The sequence below is a fragment of the Nuphar pumila genome, chromosome 2 (assembly GCF_984573655.1).
Source record: "Nuphar pumila chromosome 2, dmNupPumi1.hap1.1, whole genome shotgun sequence".
NCBI lineage: Eukaryota > Viridiplantae > Streptophyta > Magnoliopsida > Nymphaeales > Nymphaeaceae > Nuphar > Nuphar pumila.
In genome coordinates, this window is record NC_143250.1 from 45,166,618 (window position 1) to 45,180,288 (window position 13,671).

At 39.5% G+C, this 13,671-nt stretch overlaps 2 protein-coding genes across 5 annotated transcripts in view; one reads left to right on the plus strand and one right to left on the minus strand.

Annotated features, from left to right (window-relative positions):
• LOC149845379 (DAR GTPase 2, mitochondrial-like) overlaps positions 1-12,453 on the plus strand; it is a 44,680-nt gene extending 32,227 nt beyond the window's left edge. For 3 of the 4 annotated variants that reach the window (XM_089995722.1, XM_089995723.1, XM_089995724.1), the window contains 4 exons: positions 9,024-9,094; positions 11,032-11,128; positions 11,244-11,434; positions 11,686-12,453. In XM_089995722.1, coding sequence (XP_089851848.1) covers positions 9,024-9,094; positions 11,032-11,128; positions 11,244-11,434; positions 11,686-11,955 — 629 coding nt within the window. In that variant the 3' untranslated portion in view covers positions 11,956-12,453. The remainder of the gene's footprint in view (positions 1-9,023; positions 9,095-11,031; positions 11,129-11,243; positions 11,435-11,685) is intronic. The other variant, XM_089995725.1, reaches the window with a different exon arrangement.
• Positions 11,760-13,181, minus strand: LOC149845380 (uncharacterized). The gene is made up of 2 exons (XM_089995726.1): positions 12,873-13,181; positions 11,760-12,695 (listed from the first exon to the last, which is right to left on the minus strand). Exons 1-2 carry the CDS (start codon positions 13,027-13,029, stop codon positions 12,175-12,177), a joined length of 678 nt encoding a protein of 225 aa, XP_089851852.1. The 5' UTR covers positions 13,030-13,181; the 3' UTR covers positions 11,760-12,174.
• Positions 13,182-13,671: the final 490 nt, after the last annotated feature.

Below are 13,671 nucleotides of genomic sequence, written 5' to 3' on the forward strand. Positions count from 1 at the left end.
TTGTCAGTGAAAAAGATAAAGTACAACAAACCTTGAGTGGATTGGGGCCAGACTACCATGTCATGACGACAACCTTACTATGTTTACCAGAACTTCCAAAGTTTGAAGATCTTCGTGCGAAATTATTGCAATATGAGATGACTCTGAAAGGATCTCTTGAAGACTCTCATAGAAATTCAGGAACCCAAGATGTGCTGGCTATGGGAATGAGTTATGGTCGAGGACGAGGAAGTTCTTTTCAAGGAAAAGGAGGTCAAGGAAGAAATAACTATGGAGGTCGTGGCATACTTCCAACACCCAATACGCAGGGACAAAGACCTATTCCCACCTGCTTCCTATGCAACAAGAAAGGGCACATTAAAGCAAATTGCTGGTTTAATCCTCAAAACAAAGGGAAAGCTCCACAAGCAGAGGCTAGGAAGGATGGAGAAGTAAAAAAGTTGCTGTTGGCGGCCTTGGCAGGATTGAATATGAAGCAAAATGACAAAGGAATTTGGTATGTCGACTCCGGAGCAGCTACTCATGTTACGGGTGATGTAGGTAAACTCTTGACTCTTACACCTTATGTTGGAAAGAATAGCATAGTCACAGGAGATGGATCCCATCATGCAATCTCACATACTGGAAATGCCATTATACACATGTTAAAGTCCTCTCTTAAACTTCCAAGTGTCATCCATGCACCTAATATTCAAAACAACATTGTTTCTGTCTCAAAACTTGTTGATGATGCTAATGTTTCCGTTGAATTTACTCCCTCTTCTGTTTATGTCAAGGATCTTCGCACGAGGAAGACATTCGCTGAAGGAAAACGATGGGGCAACATGTACATCTTTCAAGAAGATCCTTTCTCCATTCATTCCAACTATTCATCCTTGAAGCCTCACCAACGTCAAGTTTTAGATTCTGATTTTATATTTACTATTTCTGAAAGTAATAAGCCAAGACTTTGGCATAGTCGTCTTGGTCATTGTGGTCGCCATTTCATTGAAAAACTTGTCTTGAATAATCTTATTCCTAAGTCCAGTCTGAGTTCAGAAGTCGTTGATACAAAGTGTTCTAGTTGTCATTTATGTAAGAGTCATGCTTTACCTTTTGCTTCTATTAATAAAAGAGCTTCAAGGCCATTTGAGGTCATTTGTTCGGATGTCTGGGGTCCTGCTCCAATTACTTCTTTTTCTGGCAGTAAATACTATCTTATTTTCATTGATAGTTACTCACGTTATACCTGGATATTTTTTATGAAGCACAAATCAGAAGTCTTTGGATTGTTCCAGAAATTTCACTCTTTTGTTCAAAATCATTTCTCTACCAACATTCTTAATTTCCAGTGTGATGGAGGAGGTGAATTCTCCTCGAGTGACTTTGTTAATTTCCTTCAACATAACGGGATAAAGAGAAGAGTGTCTTGCCCTCATACACCTCAACAAAATGGGATTGCTGAGAGGAAGTATCGACATATTGTTGAGACTGCAATGAGCATGATGCACGGGAGCAATCTCCCTATATCATTATGGACTGAGGCCTTCCACTCCACAGTTCATGTGATAAATCGATTGCCCATGAGTATCTTAGAAAATAAGTCACCATACTTCTCTCTTTTTGGCATACAACCTGATTACCATGAATTACGTGTGTTTGAGTCTATTTGCTATGTTCACATTGACAGCTCACTCAGGCACAAGTTCCAAGATAAGGCCTTAAAATGCAGGTTTGTAGGATATGCAGAAGATTACAAAGGGTACAGGTGTTACGATCCCCTGAGTAAGCGTGTCAAAATATCAAGGAATGTAATTTTCGATGAAATGAACTTTGCTGATCAGGATACTAATTCAACTATGCTGGATACTGATAACTTAAGCTTCAGCCTTGAGGTCTACTACCCATGGTTAAATTCAGAACTCTTCGCCAATGGTAAAGTAGACTGTCCAGAAAATTGCAGTCAGAAGGAGCCACATGAGGATTCAGCCAATGAGACTCAAACGGAGGAGACTGTTACATATGACTTGGAGCCAACAAGGTATAAGGGTATTGTGTACACCCGGCGAGAGAAAGAGCCTTCATTCATTTCTTGTACGAATACGGATCCATCTGGATCATCCGCTTCACAGCAAATGGATATCAGAAGATCCTCACGAATTCGACATCCACTTGACAGGTGGGTAAGTTATAAAAAATTTTCATTGGATTTTCAGTTATTCTTGACATCCATAAGTAAAGAGGAAGAGCCTCTCATGTTCTATCAAGCTGCGAGCTCTAGAAGATGGGTAGAAGCAATGCATGAAGAAATGGAGGCCTTACATGAATGTGGGACATGGGAGATTGTACCTAGACCACTGAACAGAAATGTTGTTGGGTCAAAATGGGTGTACAAAATAAAGTATAAACCAGACGGGAGCATCGAAAGGTACAAGGCTCGACTTGTAGCCAAGGGATTCACACAAGAGGAAGGCCAAGACTTTGATGAAACCTTTAGTCCTGTGGTTAAAATGGGGACCATTCGCATTGTGTTGAGTCTATCCATTAAACATGGATGGACATTGAGCCAGCTGGATGTAAAAAATGCTTTTTTGCACGGGGATTTAAAAGAAGAGGTCTACATGGAACAACCCACTGGATATGCAGAACAAGACGCAAAAAAATATGTATGCAAGTTAAAGAGAGCACTCTATGGTTTGAAACAAGCTTCTCGTTCTTGGTTTGACAGTTTTTCTCTAGAAATACAACAGCATGGTTTCTCTCGGTCTCTTTTGGATCACTCATTATTTATTCACAATGAACAAGGAGTCACTACTCTTCTGTTGATATATGTTGATGACATCATCATCACAGGGAACTGTAAAAGTCACATTGAGCAGGTGAAGAAGTTATTACATCAGAGATTTAAGATGAAAGATTTGGGAGAGCTGCGATATTTCCTTGGGGTAGAAGTTGATAACATAAATGATACCCTTACCCTTACTCAACACAAATATACGTTGGACATTCTCGGCAGAGCAGGCATGACAGATTGTAAGCCGTTAACAACTCCAAGTGTCATTCATCAGAAATTGAGGTCACAGGAAGGGGATATATATGGAGACCCCACTAAGTATCGCAGCTTAGTTGGCATGTTGCAATACCTGACCTTTACTAGACCTGACATAGTATATTCGGTTAATCAAGTATCCCAGTTTATGCATGAACCTCGTATGTCACATATGGAGGCAGTCAAACGTATACTTCGCTACCTGAAGGGTACAGTTGGTGATGGGTTGGTATACAAGAAAAGAGAATTAGATCCAGGCGGGGGCCATGAGGGCCATGAGATCGTCACTTATGCTGATGCTGATTGGGCAGGTGATCCAGACGAACGATGATCAGTATCCGGTTATTGCAGCTTCATTGGGCCAAACTTGGTATCTTGGAGCAGTAGAAAACAAAAGGCGGTTGCTAGATCAAGCATCGAGGCTGAATACAGATCGATGGCCACTGCCACGGCCGAGGGCACATGGATTAGACATCTCCTGACAGAAATGGGAGAACGGATTGCTCGGTCACTGTTGTTGTGTGACAATCAAAGTGCCATCAACATGTCATTCAATCCCATCCACCATAGTCGAGCAAAGCACATTGAAATAGATCAACATTTTATTAGGAAAAAGGTTGAAGACAAGGAGATTGAGCCTATGTATGTGCCAACTGAAGAACAGGTTGCTGACATCCTCACTAAAGGCTTGACAAAGGATAGATTTTGGTTTCTGAAGAACAAGTTGTTCATGGTCCAACACCATGCACAACTTGAGGGAGGCTGAAAAGAAGACGTCATTTGTATATGTCTGACCCGATCCACCCAATAAGTGTAGAATGTATATTAACTCTCTTTTAAAGGGTATTTTCGTACCCTAGTTTATACACTAATTGTATTAATAGAATGAGAGGGCAGTCACGATGGACTGCCCCCCTTTTCTCTGGATCTCTCTTTCTCTCTCTCTCTCTCTCCTCTCTCTGCCGATGACAGGTCTATGCAGGGAATAACGAGCGTTCTTTCTCACAATTTTGTAGGATTACCTTCTGCGTAACCAGTGGGTTGTTCCATGTAAACTTCTTCTCTCAAATCTCCATAAAGAAAGACATTCTTCACATCAAGTTGGCTAATGGTCCATTGGTGTTCAATAGCTAAAGAAAGTATGACTCGGATTGTCCCCATCCTCACCACTGGACTAAAGGTTTCATCATAATCCTGTCCTTGCTCCTGTGTAAAACCTTTGGCTACAAGTCTCGCCTTGTATCACTCTATAGTCCCATCTGGTTTATACTTTATTTTGTACACCCATTTCGAACCAACAACATTTTTGTCAGGTGGTCTTGATACGACATCCCACGTACCACATTCATGTAGAGCTTCCATCTCCTTATTCATTGCTTCAATCCATCTTCTGGAATTTGATGCTCGAGAGAACGTTGTGGGTTCATCTTCTTTATTCAAGGCTGTTAGAAAGAGTTGAAAATCTAATGAGAAATTTTCATAACTGACCCACCTTTCAATTGGATGTCGAGGACGTGTGGATCTTCTAGTATCAGCAATGTTGGATGTTGAGGATGTGTCCATGTCTGAATCAACTATGATGGGTGACTCTCTTTCTCGTCGAGTGTAGACAAAGCCTCTATATCTTCCTGGATTCAAAGTTGAGTCTGTATTTTCATGATCAATCATCCCATCAGTAGACACAGGTATCTTATCCTTTTGAGTGCAATTTGAGCAAGCATCACTAGCTCCTGCGAGAAGTTCATAATTCAACCAAGGATAGTAAGCCTGAACTTCATGTTTTGATTCTGAAGAACTAGTACATTGACAATCAAAATTTAATTCATCGAAGATGACATTTCTTGATATTTTGATGTGCTTGCTCATCGGATCATAGCACCTGTACCCTTTATAGTCATCGGCATAACCCACAAACCTGCACTTCAAAGCCTTGTCCTGAAACTTATGTCTCCTTGAACTGTCAACATGAACATAGCATAATCAGCCAAACACATGCAAATCATAGTAGTTGGGGTGAATACCAAAAAGAGACAAGTAAGGAGACTTGTTTTCCAAAATAGTCATGGGCAATCGATTTATCACATGAACTGCAGAATGAAAAGCCTCTGTCCATAAAGTGATCGGAAGATTATTATCATGCATCATGCTCATCGCACTCTCAACAATATGGCGATGCTTTCTTTCAGCAATCCCATTCTGCTGAGGTGTGTGCGGGCAAGACACCTTTTTCCTTATCCCATTACTTTGAAGAAAGTTAGTAAATCAATGGAAGAGAATTCACCTCCTCCGTCACATTGGAAACTTAGGATGTTTTCAGAAAATTGGTTTCTGACAAAGGAATGGAAGTTACGGAACAACTTGAAAGTCTCAAATTTATGTTTCATGAAAAATATCTAGGAATAACGAGAATAACTATCAACAAATAAAAGATAGTATCTAATTCCAGACATAGAAGCAACTGGAGCAAGCCCCCAAACATCAGAACAAATAGTCTCAAAAGGTCTTGAAGCTCTTTTATTGATAGAATGAAATGGTAAAACATGACTCTTATATAAGAGACAACTAGAACATTTGTTGTCATTTACATTTATTCCTAAACTTGACTTGGGAATGAGGTTACTTGAAACAAGCTTTTCAATGAAATTATTACTGCAGTGACCTAGACGACCATGCCAAAGGTTTGACTTATTGATTTCAGAGACACTAAAAACGCAGGTAGGATTTTCAGAAGACAACGATGATTGGAGCTTCAAGTTTGGGTCTGCAGAGCGAATATGTGCTGAAGGATCTTCTTGAAAAACATACATATTGCCTTGCCGTTTTCCTCTAGCGAACGTCTCCTTCGTGCAGAGATCCTTAACAAGAACAAAAGAGGGAGTAAATTCAACTGAGGCTTTGATATCATCAACAAGTTTAGAAACTGAAACAATGTTTTTCTTGATATTAGGGGCATAAAGAACATTTGAAAGATTGATGGAAGATTTGGGCAAGGGTATGATGGAGTTTCCAATATGCGAGACAGAGTGGTGTGATCCATCTCCAGTAACTATACTACTTCTACCAATGTAAGGAACAAGTTTTAGGAGCTTACCTGCATCACCAGTAACATGAGTCGCTGCGCCAGAGTCCACATACCAAGTGCCTTGCTCATTTTGTTTCAGATTCAATTCTGCTAAGGCTGACAACAATAACTCTTTTACTTCTCCGTTGGTTCTTGTATTGTCTGTGCCTCTTTTTGCTTCAGTTTGTGTTGATTTTCCTTTATTTAGGGGATTGAACCAACAGTTAGCTTTGATATGCCCCCTTTTATTACACAGAAAGCAAGTAGGAATTGGCCTCTGTCTTTGTGGGTTGGTATATGAGTTGGGTGTAGGCAATAATCCACGACCTCCATGACCACTTCTACCTTGTGCTCCTTTTCCCTTGATATCATAGTTTTCTCGTCCTCATGCATAAGTAACCCCTGTAGCAAGAACTTCTTGTGCCCCAGCATGCATAGATGATTCTTCAGAAAATCCCTTTAGATTCATCTCATATTGTAACAATTTTGCGCGCAGATCTTCAAAATTGGGCAGCTCAGGTAAACATAACAGAGAAGTGACAATCATATGATAGTCATGTCCCAATCCACTGAGGGTTTGTTGTACCAAATCTTTATCAGAAACTGTACTTCCAACAACTGCTAACTGATCTGTGATAACCTTCATTTTGTTCAAATATTCCATGATGGTCATGGAATCCTTTCTTAACATTTGAAATTCTCTTTTAAGAAACATAATCCTGGCCTGAGAAACCTGTGAGTATGTCTGAACAAGTCTGTTCCAAAGTTGCATGGCAGTGCAGTCATCTGGAATGCCTACAAGAACCTCTTGTGAGAGTGTTGATGTAATATAAGCAACAAGCGCTTGGTCTCTTTTCATCCAAGCCACAAATTCAGGATTTCTAACATATACGGTAGTAGATTCCCCTTTGCTGTCCCTTTCTTCTTGTGATATGAACTCAGGAGGAACTGGAATAGATCCATCCAGATGTCCAGAAAGATCCTGACTCCTAATGAAAGGTATGATTTGCCTCTTCCAAGTCAAGAAGTTACCATTATTTAATTTTTCAGACACAAGTTGGCTGAGGAAACTTGAAGAAAGAACTGATTGGCTAGGAAGAGAATTCATGTTTCACAGAATGGAGAATGTATTCAGCACAATCTGCTTACACCTGCAGTTCTGTAACTCTTTTTTTTTTTTTTTTTGCTTTTGCAGGAACTAATTCAGATTGCTGATATGAAACAGAAATTGAATGTCAATCAGATTTCTGATTTGTATATGAAATGGAATATCGGATATGAAAATCCAAAAAAAAAAAACAATGTGAATATGTATTCCTGATGTATCGGCTTGTTAATGGCTGAATGAGGAAATCTGGGCTGAGACACTCAAGAGACAAAAAAAAAGGGGAGAAACCAAGGTTCGGCCACCACCGAAGTAGGGGAAAATGAAACTGTAGGGAGAAAAGTAATGAATGAATGAAACGTGAACCAAAAAAAATGAGTTGGCTGGGTGAGAAAAGAAGGGGATGAATGAGACGTGAATCCAAAAAAAAACTGAGTTAGTTGGGTCAGTCGTGAGTTCCAGAAACCAGAAAAAAAATCTGAGTTGTCTAGGTCAGTCGTGAACCAAAAAAAAAACTGACTGGGTCAGTCGTGATTCTAGAAAGAGACAAGAAACAGATGTAGGATGAAAAGAATGAGACTGATTGGGTCAGTCGTGATTCCAAAAAAAAAAAGGGGAAACAAGAACAGACGTACCTTTTTTTTATTTTTTTATTTTCAGACTTTGGAAGAGGAAATAGAGGAGAAAAGGATCTTCAGACGTGCCTTTTGAATCGATCCCAGTTTCAGCTGAAGCGTGGCTCTGATACCATGTTAGTTTTGCAACCTGCAGTTCGTTCCACGCTGGAGAGCTGCAAAACAGAGAGAGATAGAGAAAGGGAGAGAGAGGTTTGGGAAAAAAACGATTGTGTATGGGTCGGCTGCTGTGTATTCCTTTATGTTAACATGTGATTACAAACAAAATTAGGGTACTAGAATACCCTTTTTACAATAATCAATATTACATAATGCCATTAATGAAGAAGTGGGTGTCACGGGTCTGGATCTTCAGATCCATGACCCGTAACCAGAGAAAACACTTCTTTTCACATATCGCCGACCCCAATTGTTTTGGGATGAAGGCGTAGTTGTTGTTGTTGTTGTATATATATATATTGGGAAAGGGAACCATCCAATCAAAGGAAGGTACAAACCATCCAAACCACTTTCAAAAATCGATTTTAAAAGTGTTTTTTGTTAAATACGACCGTACAGATGCGATTTCCATGGTCAAAAACTTAGAACTGGATCTTATAGCAATTTTTTTTTGATGTGTACGTAGGATTTTATAACTTACTAAAAATCAACAGTTTGAAAATTTTGAAGTTTTGTAGATCATAAAAATCCAATCTATGCATAAAAAAAGTTCACAATAAGAGTCACTTACCATGAAGATTGCATCCGTGTGGTTGGATTTGCCAAAAAATATTTTTAAATATGATTTTTAAAAGTGGTTTGGACGGTCCCCCTTCCCTATATATATATATATATATATATATATATATATATATATATAGAGAGAGAGAGAGAGAGAGAGAGAGAGAGAGAGAGAGAGAGAGACTATATTCTTTCTACTCATAATTCATGTTATTCTTTGACTTCCTAATTTGATCAGGTATCAGTTTAGGTTACTGGTTGTGTTTGGTGACTTGATCCATCTGATATTCATTTTGTTAAGCAGTATGAGGAATGCACTGGTAGTAATTCCCGGTGGCTATCCAGCAGGTTGTTGAGGAGTATTGATTAAAAGAAAGCTGAAATTAAGAAAAGAAGTGGCTTTGTACAATCACAAATTGATTTAGCTATCTTCTTCTTGCTTATTTCATCATACATCCCCTTATTCTTTTGTAGAGAAGGGAAAGCTGAAGCATGCAAAGGTGAGTTCATCGCCTGGGGACACAGAGGATATCAGCAGTTTTAAAGTATAAACATCTCTCTCTCTCTCTGTGTGTGTGTCTCTCTCTTGTATGTATGCTTTTGGTGATGGTGATACCTTCATTGGTTGATTATTATTTTTTCTTCTTTGAAGTAGAGTTCCTGTGAAGGAACAATAGGTGTGATCTTTGATCAAGTACAGGACAAGCACCTTCTGCTATATTAAAGTCAGTCAATATACCACTTAAACTAGCTTAAGAACTTGTCAGTTTGTTTACGTATGGAATTCTTGAATTATCATTGAGAATAATAAAAGGTGTTGGCACTGATCATTGAAAATTTCACCAAATTTCATTTTTGGTTGCTCTCTGTGATTCTGTAGCGTGAAATATATGTGGAATCTAATTCCCTATTCCACAATTCTGGGGAAGGGGTAATTCTGTCTACTACACCAGTTTCTAGATACTACTCCAACCCTATCGCCTGTTGTTAATCTTAGAGAAATATGCCACAAGAACTGGTCCTGCAGTCATTGCCTGATGGCACAATGCACATGAACAAATTTCTTGTTCTAGCCATGAATGCGTCCTCACTGCCCGCATTTATCAACAACCTCCAAAGAAGCTATCTGAATGTTTTGATATTCTTAGGAGTTAAACTAGCTCTTAGCCTTGTATCTTAAAGTGCAATTTCACTTTAGTTCAATTATAGCTGTATATGATCATAATCATTGAGATTGAAAACTTTTTAAATATTTTATAATACTTGATGATTTTCCTTTTTGTGCTTGTGTGTGCACCTATGTCACATGGATACGGATGCAAGAGCGGGACACAATGTGGATATGCTTAGTACAATACAATAATTTTTAAAAGTTAGGACACAGGGACACGACCATACACACAGTATGTATGTGTGTGAGTGTATAAAACAACAATTTTAAATCATTACATTTAAGAACATCAAATAGTGAAACTAAGTTGAAATTAAAATATAATGTAATTGATGACAAACTTTAAAAGAAAAATGAAGTATGAAACAAGTAAATATGATCATAAAAGAAAATAGATAAAGTTAATGGTACAATGTTGACTGTGCATGAAACTGGTTTGACTATGTGTTGAAGTGTCATATCGTGTCAGTACAGGATACTCATGGTAAATAAAGTGTCCGTGTGACATAGGTGTGCACACCACTGCACAACGAGTCGAGCTGGCTCAGGCTCGGCTCGGGCTCGACCCGTTTAAGCTTGGCTCGAACTCGTTCAAAAAATAAACGAGCCGAGCTTGAACAGAAGTCCAGGCTCGGTGTGGATAAACGAGCTGATCTTGAAGTCGTTCAGCTCGAAAAGCTCGATAAGGCTCACATAAGAGTATATATATAATATTTGCAAAATAAAAAATGAAAGTCATTGTCTTCGTAGTGGTTAGGGTGTTGGTCTCTATCCCAAGAAGTTCTGACTTCGAATTTCATGTCTGGAATTTTTGTCTCTTCAATAATCTAGCAGGTTTTTTACTATATGTAAATTTTATGGATCATATTAATCTCAAAACAGAGACTGGCATAATGGTGGGTCAGTTGTGCTCTGTCTGGAGAGATTGGGGTTCGAAACCCATCTTTTCTGGCAAATTTCTTTTTGAATAACGGTCAAGCTCAGAACCGAGCCGAGCCTGGACAATGCTGTTCAAACTTGGCTCCGAGCTTGAGTCGAGCTTGAACACATGCATTTTGAAGCGAGCCGAGTTCGAACCGCCCAGGCTCTGCTCAAACTTGGCTCATGTGCATCCCTAGGTGTGCACGTGCATGTACACGTGCCCTGCACACTATCATAGAAAGGGATACTGATTCTATCATTATGTCTTTGCTACATGACAGGAAAGCACAGGCTGCAAGAGATAAAGAAACTGCTAGTCTTTTCTTGAGTTGCCTGTTATTTGCAGTTTTCTTGGTTTTATTGTTGTAAAAAAGAATATCTTCTCTGCAGATTGCAAGTCATCCAAGTGTCTACATTCTGGACACTCCTGGTGTTTTGGCTCCTGAAATTCTTGATTTTGAGATAGGCTCAAAGCTGGCTATAACAGGTTATATGCTTTCACCCTGGAGCATATTATAATATCTAGTGCCTCTTTTCTCAATAAGCTATATCTAATGCTCCTTACTATTGGAGTTCATATTATTCTATTTGATGAAATTCAGGAGCTATCAAGGACCATTTAGTTGGGGAATATGAGCTTGCTCGGTATCTCCTGGCCATTTTTAACACATCTGATGCATATAAGGTTTGGGATACAAGAAGTAACAAACCATCTCATTACCAGAACAAGGAGAGTTCGGGAACACGAGATCCAGAAAAGAGAACGAAACAGTTCCCAACAGATCACACACAGGTGCAATCTCTAGCCACTATTCATGCATTTAGATGAACTCCCAGTTGGACGGTGCTGTCCTGCTTGATACACCATTAAACTAGTTTTCAGACACTTTCATGAACACAATACCATATTCCACAATACCCTGTTAGACTAGTTTCCAGATACACTTCATGGACACAGTCAAACCAGCATTGGGACATGCGCAACTGTGTGTGTGTGTGACAAATGCACTGTGTATTTCTTCTGATTTCATGATATGGGTGCAGGATTTCATTGTGAAGGATGTCCGCCACACGCTTGTTGATCAAATTTCATTGTTCAATGGGAACTTGCAAAATGAAGATATGGTTGGTCTGATTAATAGTCAGCTCAGAGCTTTGCATGAAGCTTTTAGAGTGCCACTGGATTCTGGTAAAGAAGGATTGAACAGGGTTGCTACAAAATTGCTAAATTTGTATCGTACTGGTAGGCTCGGCCATTTTATGTTGGATTCTCCTCCAAAGAAATCCAATAATGGTGAAATAGTACAAAGCTAGACAAACCATTTCTTTCAAGGTATCTGTTTATCTGTGATGTCCCAACCATAGAAGATCCTACCTTTATACACAGAGTCCAACCACCATATTGCAACTCAATTACTCTTTAGTTTATCTGCATTAATTCCCCCAAGCTGTGCTGGTTGGGCAATGTCAACAAACAGTGATGACACTTAGGTAGTTAAAACTGATAATTGATCATGACATAGAACATGCTACTTAGTACAAGTTCGCAATTTGAGGGCTGCAAAAGACTTGTACTTCTTCAAGAGTTGCCTTAGATTTATCTCCAAACAGAGACTCCTTTCCATCCTCCCTTTTAGCATACGACAATCCAAGTCTAGACTTTGCCTGCCGGAGATCGCCTATTCCAGAATTGGCATCTGGTCCTGTGAAGACCCCCATGACTGGTGCTAGTGGAGGACCAATCAGGAGCCCATCTGGGCCAAACTGGGGTCCTCCTCTTGCATAATCAAATAGTGCTGCCCCACTTCCCCCAACTTTTGGGAGTACCACTGGTTCAGTATTTCCTTCATCCTTCCAGTAGAAAAGAAATGCATCAAATGTGTCATAGTAATCATCAGTGCTTCTATAGCCTTCAGGATTGAATGCACCAAACTTGAAATTGTTGGTGGTATAGCCTATGATCACACATGGCCCTTTGAAATCAGAGTTTTTATGAAAGGCGGTTGCAATAAACCCATCAACAGATGCCTTATAGCAGCACTTGAGCTCTCTACCTGTAAACCACATAAATGAGAACATAGTACAAAGAAGACTCTTAAATCTTATTACCATGCAACTTACATGCTCACATTAGAAAATCACCCTAAGGTTGCACTGACTATGTTTAGCAGCATGGAAGTCAGTACCACTATTTTTCTAACAATGAATTGAAGAGTTTATTGACTAATTACCTGCTAAGAAGGTTTTGGAAAGCAGAGATGGAGGGAAAGGAAGGTCAATGTCATGGTATTTGTGCTCTTGCTTGGGCTCCTTGCTTTTGCTTCTGTTCCAGTCAAATAAGCTCCATGGACTGTTCCAACTTGAACTTACACTGCAAGTGCAAGCCATCAAGAAACAAGAAACAACCTCCTCCCAACTTTTATCACTTCAAAAGCTAGAAATTTAAATTTACAAGCATGTGGCTTGGATGAAATGCTGCTTTACAACGAAAATAGCAAATTTTTGGCTTTTCGACTTATGAAGAAATCACATTACTTCCTGATTTTCCAAGGATACAATCATAGCCTTTTATAAGCTCTTGGGGAGTTGTGAGGCTGATTCTGCGTGTGTGGTGCAGAAGCAATCCCCTATCTGGCAATCATCCAATAACTTGATGCCACATGTCCCACATGAGCTTGTCTATGCAACAATAGACACCGTTTTTTGCTTGCTTAGACATCATAGATGATGACCTAGCTCTACCATGTTGAAGTTGTAAAACATATCCCAAACCGGTCCTAGTTATGTGGTGGCCTGGTCCAACCGAATACCTCTTGGATTAGGGAGGGTACTGTGTCATGAAGCCAATCCGGCTGCTGGACTGGCCAAGTTTAGGGCTGTCAACGGGCCGAGTATGCGATCCATTATGGTATACCTGAACCCACCCAAATAACAAATCCACTGGATTTGGATTCCGGTTTTGTTAGGTCACAAAAGTGTAATCCCAGACCCGGACCTACATAATTTCAGAAATTTATTTTTATTAAAAGT

What these genes read in the sequence shown, in the direction of transcription:
- LOC149845380 (XM_089995726.1), bottom strand. Translation starts at nt 13,029, where the DNA reads ATGGCTTGCACTTGCAGTGTAAGTTCAAGTTGGAACAGTCCATGGAGC. An exon ending in TTCCAAAACCTTCTTAGCAG is followed by an intron (nt 12,696 to 12,872) that starts GTAATTAGTCAA and finishes TGTGGTTTACAG; the next exon opens with GTAGAGAGCTCAAGTGCTGC.